Source organism: Hyla sarda, chromosome 1, assembly GCF_029499605.1.
Source record: "Hyla sarda isolate aHylSar1 chromosome 1, aHylSar1.hap1, whole genome shotgun sequence".
In the NCBI taxonomy this organism is placed as follows: Eukaryota; Metazoa; Chordata; class Amphibia; order Anura; family Hylidae; genus Hyla; species Hyla sarda.
In genome coordinates this window covers 293924626-293936235 of record NC_079189.1, presented here as the reverse complement: position 1 = coordinate 293936235, position 11610 = coordinate 293924626, and the positions used below count along the sequence as shown (strand labels likewise).

The window sequence follows — 11610 nt, the reverse complement described above, 5'->3', positions numbered from 1 at the left end:
GTCCATTTTAAGAACTGTCCAGAGAAGGAGAAAATCCCCATAACAAACATATGCTGCTCTGGACAGTTCCTAAAATGGACAGAGATGTCAGCAGAGAGAACTGTGGTCATGATGTCAGCAGAGAGCACTGTGTTCCAAAAAGAAAATAATTTCCTCTGTAGTATTCAGCAGCTAATAAGTACTGGAAGGATTAAGATGTTTTAATAGAAGTCATTTACAAATCTACAATACAGAAATTGGTGCTCAGAGACATAAATATTGAAATAATCTTGATTTATTAGATGTATATATTATAAAATATTCATAAACTTGTGTTCTGTGGCTCACAGGGCCCTTGTGGGTCAACAGGAACACAATTATAACAATTAATAAACGGTTAATAAATGGTTATTGAAATAAAATCAATAACAGCAGATATACATATATAATTAAAATCTGAATAAAAAATAGGGCAAAAAATATTATAATCCTTTAAAAAAAAAAGTGTCCACATATCAATAAAAAGCAGTAAGGTAGTGGTTGTAGAATATGGGATAGTCCCTCTCAAATCACGATATTCACAAAGGTTTTATATCCAATTAAATAGTGTCCCATGTAGTCTCTCACTTGAGAGATATATTAGATACAGCAATTGCGGAATTATGTAACTTTGCAGAGTTAGTTTGTCACAATAGTATCGATTGTCTTTGAGGTTATACGCAATCCTAGCTCTCTATGCAGAGAGCCCGCTACTAGAGACACAGCCTGTCTCAAAGGTATGCAGCAACAATGGTAAACTTTATTAGTATAGTTTATGTGCAGGTATACTGAGTTGGTACATTCTGTTAATTGCGCTCGGTCACAAGAGCGAGTCCCGATTCCCTGGACAGAGGGAGCGCTGCTGGAGACTCTGCCATTTCAGGTAAGCAGCGGCAGCAGTGGGCTCAGTCTGTGGGTACTGCAGAGGTTTTCCCGCAGGTGTGGTAGGAGGAAGTCTGCGGCGTCCTCGTGGTAGAGGATTGCACGTACTGTCATGCATATGCTTAGCTGCTGAAGAAAGGTCCTAAGGGGGACCTGAAACGCATCCAGCCATATACCAGCCACATACATCTATAATCCAAGTGCCACAATATCAAATTCTTGCCAGATACAGCGTTACCTAACATCCACTGCTGTCTGTCAATCTATCCAAGACAGTACGTGCAATCCTCAACCACGAGGACGCCGCAGGCTTCCTCCTACCATCTGCGGGAAAACCTCTGCAGTACCCACAGACTGAGCCCACTGCTGCCGCTGCTTCCCTGAGACGACAGAGTTTCCAGCATCGCTCCCTCTGCCCAGGGAATCGGGACTCACTTGTGTGACCGAGCGCAACCAACATAAGGTACCAACTCTGTATACCTGCACATAAACTATCTATACTACTAAAGTTTACCATTGTCGCTGCATACCTTTGAGACAGGCTGTGTCTCTAGCAGCGGGCTCTCTGCATAGAGAGCCAGGATCGTGTATAACCTCACAGACAATCAATACTATTGTGACAAACTAACTCTGCAAAGTTACATAATTCCGCAATCGCTGTATCTAATATATCTCTCAAGAATACATGGGACACTCAATTCAATTGGATATAAAACATTTGCGAATATCGTGACTTGAGAGAGACTATCCCATATTCTACAACCACTACCTCACTGCTTTTTATTGATATTTGGACACTTTTTTTAAAGGATTATAATATTTTTTAGCCCTATTTTTTATTCAGATTTTATTATATATGTATATCTGCTATGTTATTGATTTTTATTATAATAACCATTATTAATTGTTATAATTGTGTTCCTGTGGACCCACAAGGGCCCTGTGAGCCACAGAACACAAGTTTATGAATATTTTATAATATATACATTTATATAATAAATCAAGATTATTCCAATATTCATGACTCTGAGCCCAAATTTGTATACTGCACTTTTTTTTAAAGGGGTATTCCAGGCCAAAACTTTTTTTATATATAAACTGGCTCCGCAAAGTTAAACAGATTTGTAAATTACTTCTATTAAAAAAATATTAATCCTTCCAATAGTTATTAGCTTCTGAAGTTGAGTTGTTGTGTTCTGTCTAACTGCTCTCTGGTGACTCATGTCCCGGGAGCTTTGCAGTTCCTATGGGGATATTCTCCCATCATGCACAGCTCCCGGGACGTTACATCATCATTGAGCAGTTAGACAGAAAACTTCAGAAGCTAATAACTATTGGAAGGATTAAGATTTTTTAATAGAAGTAATTTACAAATCTGTTTAACTTTCCGGAGCCAGTTGATATATATATATATATATAAAAAAAAAAAAAAGGTTTTGCCTGGAATACCCCTTTAACACCGTGGGTATAGGTGTTGTTTGGGTAGCTCGAGTCTCGGGTTGCCAGGTAAATAGGAGCCTCGCCACCATTTTTCTAATTTACAAATCTGTTTAACTTTCTGGCACCAGTTGATTTAACCCCTTAAGGACCGTTTTTTTTTCCGTTTTTGCATTTTCGTTTTTTGCTCCTTGCCTTTAAAAAATCATAACTCTTTCAATTTTGCACCTAAAAATCCATATGATGGCTTATTTTTTGCGCCACCAATTCTAATTTGTAATGACGTCAGTCATTTTGCCCAAAAATCTACGGTGAAACGGAAAAAAAATCATTGTGCGACAAAATTGAAAAAAAAACTGCCGTTTTGTAAATTTTGGGGGCTTCCGTTTCTACGTAGTACATTTTTCAGTAAAAATGACACCTTATCTTTACTCTGTAGGTCCATACGATTAAAATGATACCCTATTTATATAGGTTTGATTTTGTCGTACTTCTGGAAAAAATCATAACTACATGCAGGAAAATTAATACGTTTAAAATTGTCATCTTCTGACCCCTATAACTTTTTTATTTTTCCGTGTATGGGGCGGTATGAGGGCTCATTTTTTGCGCCGTGATCTGAAGTTTTTAACGGTACCATTTTTGCATTGATAGGACTTATTGATCGCTTATTATTCATTTTTAAATGATATAAAAAGTGACCAAAAATGCACTATTTTGGAATTTAGAATTTTTTTGCGCGCACGCCATTGACCGAGCGGTTTAATTAATGATAAATTTTTATAATTCAGACATTTCCGCACGCGGTGATACCATATATGTTTATTTTTATTTACACTGTGGTTTTTTTTATTGGAAAAGGGGGGTGATTCAAACTTTTAATAGGGGAGGAGTTAAATGATCTTTATTCACTTTTTTTTTCACTTTTTTTTTGCAGTGTTATAGGTCCCATAGGGACCTATAACACTGCTCACACTGATCTTCATCATTGATCACTGGTTTCTCATAAGAAACCAGTGATCAACGATTCTGCCGCATGACTGCTCATGCCTGGATCTCAGGCACTGAGCAGTCATTCGGCGATCGGACAGCGAGGAGGCAGGTAGGCTTCCTCCTACCATCTGCGGGAAAACCTCTGCAGTACCCACAGACTGAGCCCACTGCTGCCGCTGCTTCCCTGAGACGACAGAGTTTCCAGCATCGCTCCCTCTGCCCAGGGAATCGGGACTCACTCGTGTGACCGAGCGCAACCAACATAAGGTACCAACTCTGTATACCTGCACATAAACTATCTATACTACTAAAGTTTACCATTGTCGCTGCATACCTTTGAGACAGGCTGTGTCTCTAGCAGCGGGCTCTCTGCATAGAGAGCAAGGATCGTGTATAACCTCACAGACAATCAATACTATTGTGACAAACTAACTCTGCAAAGTTACATAATTCCGCAATCGCTGTATCTAATATATCTCTCAAGAATACATGGGACACTCAATTCAATTGGATATAAAACATTTGTGAATATCGTGACTTGAGAGAGACTATCCCATATTCTACAACCACTACCTCACTGCTTTTTATTGATATTTGGACACTTTTTTTAAAGGATTATAATATTTTTTAGCCCTATTTTTTATTCAGATTTTATTATATATGTATATCTGCTATGTTATTGATTTTTATTATAATAACCATTTATTAATTGTTATAATTGTGTTCCTGTGGACCCACAAGGGCCCTGTGAGCCACAGAACACAAGTTTATGAATATTTTATAATATATACATTTATATAATAAATCAAGATTATTCCAATATTCATGACTCTGAGCCCAAATTTGTATACTGCACTTTTTTTAAAAGAGAAACCAGTGATCAACGATTCTGCCGCATGACTGCTCATGCCTGGATCTCAGGCACTAAGCAGTCATTCGGCGATCGGACAGCGAGGAGGCAGGTAGGGGCCCTCCCGCTGTCCTGTCAGCTGTTCGGGGTGCCGCGATTAGCCGCGGCTATCCCGAACAGCCCGACTGAGCTAGCCGGCAACTTTCACTTTCAGCCGCGCGGCTCAGCTCTGAGCGTGTGGCTAAAGGGTTAATAGCGCGCAGCACCGCGCGCTATTAGAGGCGGGTCCCGGCTTCACTATGACGCCGGGCCCGCCGTGATATGACGCGGGGTTACTGTGTAACCCCGCGTTATATCAGGAGAGCAGGACCAAGGACGTACCGGTACGTCCTTGGTCCTTAAGGGGTTAAAAAAAAAAAAAGTTTTCACCGGAGTACCCCTTTAAGTTGTTTGGTGTCCCAGTACCGCATTTCATACGGTACTTATTTATCTATGGGTCCCCGTAGCCAGAGTCCCTAGGACTTAGTAATCTCTGTTGGTCAGTCCGCCCCTAGTCGCCTCTATTATAGTATATAGATTTCTAATTTGTCCATAGAATAATGTATATAGTATTATTTCTGTATATAAATGGTTAATTGCCTGTTTCTATTAGCGTTGCAGGACTTGCGGGTCATGTGACAAGGTGAACTCTATGGTTTAAGCTTACGTCAGTAATCCCATCACACCATGTACTGGTGAATGGCAGACGTTCGGACCAATCAGAATCGCCACGCCCCCTGCCCATATAAGGGAGCGGCGGCCATCTTCTCGCTCTCTTTCTTCTGGCTCTTGATGAGAGAAGACCTATATCGCAGTAATCGCAGTGAGTTATGCCTGAGCCTTGCGGCAACGGCTGAATGATCTAAATTATAGAGTGTGTCATCCCCTAAGCACTCTGCAGTATCACCGGACCCAATATCTCCCCTAAATCCGGACGGATCTGCACATCACTCCCTAAATTCAGAGACTACAAGTTTAATGCAAGGTCCGCAACTTCTGCCAGTCGCTAAGCAACCTAAGAACTGTTATATGAGACATTGGATATTGCAAGCACTGCAGTAAAGTTATTCAAGTTCAAGTTAAATCTGCTTGTGGACCTTCAGTCATTTCATTGCACCTATCGCTTCTGGGAAGGGCAGCGATAGGCCGGAAAATAGATTCAGCATACCAGCCCTCACCCTGGCGTCACGAGTGACTAGGTTAATATTAACCCCTCATATATCAACATCATACCATCCCTACCATACACCCCCAAGGGCTACCACAGTTGTTTGTGTTAAAAATAACTATTGATGTGCAAAAAGTACTCCTAACACACTTTCATGGCCAAAAATGTTCTTTCAATTTTTTTTTCAATACATTTGATAACATGTCTTTTTTCACAATACCTTGTTATATCAAAGTATATGCTGATCAGTATTTTTTTTCTAAATTCCAGATCTTGGAAGAACCTTCAAAAGAAGTCCATTTTATGTCTTGTCATTTTGTTTGTCTGTGTTGTCATTTTGTGTTTGTGCAAAGATAAACATACTACACAAGGCAGAAAAGCAAAAAAGTTTACTTTTATAAATGTCATTATTTTTAAAACTCCACGTGTTTGTTTGTTTGTTTTTTTTATAAAAAATATGTAAAAGTTAAAAAAAAAACTGGTATAGAAACAAGCTTTAAATATACAAAATACTAGACACGTCTAAACGTCCATCTTCTGTCTCAAATGTGTCATCATATCTGGCAGTAGGATAATGGGATAGATGGGAAAGGGGAGGTGGAGGTTGAGCAACAGGATAGGTAGGTTGAGGGGGATGTTGAGCTACAGGATAAGGAGCTGGATTCAGACAATCATGGGCCACGCGTACCATGCGAGCTTTAAAGTTCGCCGCCTGCTCCTCCGTCATCCACTCCATTGATGGGATAAATGTATTTAAAACGTCCCCATGAGCACTTGGTTGTGGCCCAGACACCAAACCCTCTACCCTAAGTAGTCGGACATCCACATGTAAAAATTTTGAGGAAACTGACTCCTCCAATTTCTGAAACGTATCAAGGAAATATTGTCCCCCTTGATCATCTTTATTTTTGCATGAGGAATGTCTTTGGGACATTTTTTGGAAATTGTCGCTGGAGCATATGTTTCTGCTTCTATATCGGTAGGGGGTTCGGTGCCTTCTATCACTATTGGCTCCTCAAACATAGTAGGGTATGCAGCATTAGAAGTTGTTCTATAAAAGGAAAAAAATAGAACTTACATCATTTCAATATAAAAGTTAAGATTATCACAACATGTAGGTTTCAACATTAAAAGAGAACAAAAAAATTGCCTGGAGCAAACTATGTACTTGGTATTGACAACTGCCAGAGACATTCAAGTACATTGATGTCCAAAATGTGGACCTAGAGATGTTTAAACAAATACAGTACAAGCATGACTAGACAGCAGTTGAAAGTCTAGCACTGATCAGCTATTAACAGCCTGATGTGCAATCTGTGGTCCTCCAGATGTTGAAAAATACAAATCACATTACTGGTTTAGAATAGTGAGGGAAATCTAAACATATACAGAGTGAAAATAGACTAGTTGACCATAGAAATAATCAGATTGCTTCTTTAATTTGAGAGGGCTTGACTAAATGAAGAAGGAATCTGATTGGTTGCTATGGACACCTAGTCAAGTTTTCAGAAGCACAGGTTTTGTATAATATCCCCCACTATCCTCAATGTTCAAATGTTTTAGGATTACATGTATTTAATGAAAATTTGAACATCATACTTACGCTCTTAATTCTACCACCTCTTACAGAAAGGACAGTCTCGAAGCATGTTTGTACTCTTTTTTTTTTTTTTTTACTATCTCCTGATCTGCTTGGCAGATTGGTATCTCTCTTGTATTTAAAGTACACACCAAAATAGAAAAGCTGCGGCACTCCAAAAAGTACAGTGAAAAAAAGAATTTATTGACCTGACATCAGAAGCGACGTTTCAGCTGCCCGATTGAAGCCTTTCTCAAGCTTCAGAAAGGAAAGAAAGGAAGCTTGAGAAAGGCTGCAATCAGGCAGCTGAAACTTCGCTTCTGATGTCAGGTCAATAAAAAAAAAATTTTCACTGTATTTTTTGGAGTGCCGCAGCTTTTCTATTTTGGTGTGGATTTTTGTATATCCCATCACCTGGGATGTTTTTCCTGCTGGCACCCACTGCTTTGCATAATTTGGTTGTGCTGCTCCACTGTTTCTATTTTCGGACTGTTGTATTTAAAGTAGCTATCTCTGACCGACCTCCAGTGTTTCTGGACCAGGGTAGCTACGGACAGAACAAGTGCAGAACAATTAAAAGAATACATATAAAAAAAAAAATAGATAGATTTTTTCCGATATCATCTTGAAGCAGTATATCAGAATTATTATATTCAGGAAACAGCTTAATGTAAATCTCTTTCCATTTTTTTTTCTATTGTAGACCAAATATGAATGTTTTTTTTTTTTTTTTAGTCCACAAGGATGGTCTGTCATGAACTAAATTTATCACATCCTCGCTGAGGAAATCACTGGGGTCGATAACATACAGATGTGTTTGTTTTTTTGGACTGCATAATTATAAAAAAAATCTTATTGAAAGTTTGCCTTTTTACAAAATTTTCAATATAAAAAAAATGGTTTTACTATCTTAAATATTAGTGTAAGACAAAAGATATATATATATATATATATATAAATAAAAATTGTACAACTTTTCCTGATTTGCAACAGAAGTTCCTCTTTCTTTTGGCCTGTATGGCTTGGTGTTTGTTCTAGACTGGTAGCTGAAGCCTATATTTATTTGAAAAAAAGAATTTTTTTTGATGACAAAAAAATTATAATGTTGAAATAAATTTCTAGAAATAAAAAAAATTGGCAGTATAAAAAAAAATCCAAGGGTATGGTTAAGAATTAGAAGAAAAATAATGTATATAATTTATGGATTTGACAAGGATTAAAATTGATTTGTGAAATTCCAAGATGATTTTGGAACAGATAATCAGAGAAAGTTCCTGTCCCAGTTGTATCTTCAGGTACAGGGACTAAATGCAGTAAAAATAAATTTTTCAATAGTATTGAATAACAATTTACCTGTGTACTTTCACATTGTACTTGTTGCTCCTGCTCCTCTGTTCTGCTTGCTCGCATGGTAGCCTGTAGAAATTTTTATTTTTATTTAACCCCTTAAGGACCCAGCACGTACGGGGACGTCCCCGCACCCTGGGCCTTAAGGACCCAGGACGTCCCCGTACGTCCTGGCGTTTTCTGGTCCCTGCCGCGTGCCGGGTAGTGATCGGAAGCAGATGCCTGCTGAAATGCTTCAGCAGGCATCCAGGGCAAATGCCGAGGGGGGCCATGTAGGCCCCCCATGTCGGCGATCGTCGCAAATCGCAAGGGAAATCGCCCCTGCGATCTGCGGCGATACGTAATTTTGCATGATCCCGGTTGTCACAGACAGCCAGGACCATGCTGAAGTATAGGAGCGAGGTGGCAGGCTTAGCTAACCGACCAATCGCAGGGGGGGGGGCGGTTACTTCCTCCCGCCCTGCCCGGCCCCTGGAAGTCCGGAGAGAACGGGAGGAAGACCGGAGGACGCGACGGGGAACAGGGGAGTGCTGAGTACTTACCTCGTCCCTGAAAACCCGGATCCCGGCGATGAAGACATGCATTGCTGTAATGGGACCCTGTATACTACAACTCCCAGCATGCCCAGACAGCCCTTGGCGTCTGGGCATGCTAGGAGTTGCAGTTTTGCAACATCTGGAGGTCCACAGTTTGGAGACCACTGTGCCCTTCCAGATGTTGCAAAACTACACATCCTCAGCATGCCCTTACTGTCCAGGCATGCTGGGAGTTGTAGTTCTGTAACATCTGGCCCTTCAGATGTTGCAGAACTACAACTCCCAGCTTGCCTGGACAGTTTTGGCATACTGGGAGTTGTAGTTTTGCAACATCTTGAAGGGCACAGATTGGGAACCACTGTATTAGTGGTCTGCAAACTGTAGTCCTCCAGATGTTGCAAAACTACAACTCCAAGCATGCTGGGAGTTGTAGTTCCGCAACATCTGGCTCCAAAGATGTTGCCGAACTACTACTTCCAGCATGCCTGAGAATGTTTGGGAGTAGTGGTTTTGCAACAACTGGAGGCACACTGGTTGGGAAACATTGTCTGTTTCCTAACTCAGTGTTTCCCAACCCGTGTGCCTCCAGCTGTTGCAAAACTATAACTACCAGCATGCACTGATAGACTGTGCATGCTGGGAGTTGTAGTTTTGCAACAGCTGGAGGTCCCCCCCCCCCCCCCCTGTGAATGTACAGGGTACATTCACATGGGCAGGGGGCTTACAGTGAGTATCAGGCTGCAAGTTTGCGATGCAGCAAATTTTGCGCAGCAGCTCAAACTCGTGGCGGGAAACTCGCTGTAATCCCCCGCTCGTGTGACTGTACCCTAAAAACACTACACTACACGAACACAAAATAAAATGAAAAGTAAAAAACACTACATATACACATACCCCTACACAGCCCCCCTCCCCTCCCCAATAAAAATGAAAAACATCTGGTACGCCACTGTTTCCAAAATGGAGCCTCCAGCTGTTGCAAAACAACAACTCCCAGTATTGCCGGACAGCCGTTGACTGTCCAAGCATGCTGGGAGTTTTGCAACAGTTGGAGGCACCCTGTTTGGGAATCACTGGTGTAGAATACCCCTATGTCCACCCCTATACAAATCCCTAATCCAGGCCTCAAATGCGCATGGCGCTCTCACTTTGGAGCCCTGTCGTATTTCAAGGCAACAGTTTAGGGACACATATGGGGTATCGCCGTACTCGGGAGAAATTGCCTAACAAATTTTGGGGGGCTTTTTCTCCTTTAACCCCTTATGAAAAGGTGAAGTTGGGGTCTACACCAGCATGTTAGTGTAAAAAAAATAATTTTTTTACACTAACATGCTGGTGTTGCCCTATACTTTTCATTTTGACAAGAGGTAAAAGGGAAAAAAAGCCCCCCAAAATTTGTAATGCAATTTCTCCCGACTACGGAAATAGCCCATATGTGGGCGCAAAGTGCTCTGGGGGCGCACAACAAGGCCCAGAAGGGAGAGTGTGCCATGTACATTTGAGGAGATTTGCACAGGGGTGGCTGATTGTTACAGCGGTTTTGACAAATGCAAAAAAAAAAAAAAAAAACACATGTGACCCCATTTCGGAAACTACACCCCTCATGGAATGTAATGAGGGGTGCAGTGAGAATTTACCCCCCACTGGTGTCTGACATATCTTTGGAACAGTGGGCTGTGCAAATTAAAAATTTCGTACAGCCCACTGTTCCAAAGATCTGACAGACACCGGTGGGGGGTAAATGCTCACTTTACCCCTTGTTATGTTCCTCAAGGGGTCTAGTTTCCAAAATGGTATGCCATGTTAGGGTTATTTTGCTGTCCTGGCATCATAGGGGCTTCCTAAATGCGACATTCCCCCCAGCAAAATTTGCTCTCAAAAAGCCAAATATGACTCCTTCTCTTCTGAGCATTGTAGTTCGCCCGTAGTGCTCTTCAGGTCAACTTATGGGGTACCTCCATACCCATAAGAGATGGGGTTACAAATTTTGGGGGTATTTTCTGCTATTAACCCTTGCAAAAATTTGAAATTTGGGGGGAAACACACATTTAAGTGAATTTTTTTTTTTTTTTTTTTTTACATATGCAAAAGTCGTGAAACACCTGTGGGGTATTAAAGCTCACTTTATTCCTTGTTACATTCCTAAAGGGGTCTAGTTTCCAAAATGGTATGCCATGTGTTTTTTTTGCTGTTCTGGCACCATAGAGGCTTCCTAAATGCAACATGCCCCCCAAAAACCATTTCAGAAAAACGTACTCTCCAAAATCCCCTTGTCGCTCCTTCGCTTCTGAGCCCTCTACTGCACCCGCTGAACACTTTACATAGACATATGAGGTATGTGCTACAAATATAAGTATACATTTTCTCCTTTTACCCCTTGTAAAAATTAAAAAATTGGGTCTACAAGAACATGCGAGTGTAAAAAATGAAGATTGTGAATTTTCTCCTTCACTTTGCTGCTATTCCTGTGAAACACCTAAAGGGTTAAAACACTTACTGAATACTTTGGGGGGTGCAGTTTTTATAATGGGGTCATTTGTGGGGTATTTCTAAGATGAAGACCCTTCAAATCCACTTCAAACCTGAACTGGTCCCTGAAAAATTGTGAGTTTGGAAATTTTGTGAAAAATTGGAAAATTGCTGCTGAACTTTGAAGCCCTCTGGTGTCTTCCAAAAGTAAAAACACGTCAATTTTACGCTGCAAACATAAAGTGGACATATTGTATATGTGAATAAAAAAAAATATTTGGAATATCCATTT

General features: G+C 40.7%; 1 protein-coding gene across 12 annotated transcripts in view; it reads right to left on the bottom strand.

Annotated features, from left to right (window-relative positions):
- Nucleotides 1-5813: 5813 nt before the first annotated feature.
- LOC130267700 (uncharacterized) overlaps nucleotides 5814-11610 on the bottom strand; it is a 309666-nt gene continuing 303869 nt past the window's right edge. For 10 of the 12 annotated variants that reach the window (XM_056517810.1, XM_056517788.1, XM_056517863.1 and 7 more), the window contains 2 exons: nucleotides 7381-7513; nucleotides 5814-6438 (listed from right to left, as the gene is read on the bottom strand). In XM_056517810.1, coding sequence (XP_056373785.1) covers nucleotides 6189-6438; nucleotides 7381-7513 — 383 coding nt within the window. In that variant the 3' untranslated portion in view covers nucleotides 5814-6188. The remainder of the gene's footprint in view (nucleotides 6439-7380; nucleotides 7514-11610) is intronic. The other 2 variants (XR_008843264.1, XR_008843263.1) reach the window with 2 other exon arrangements.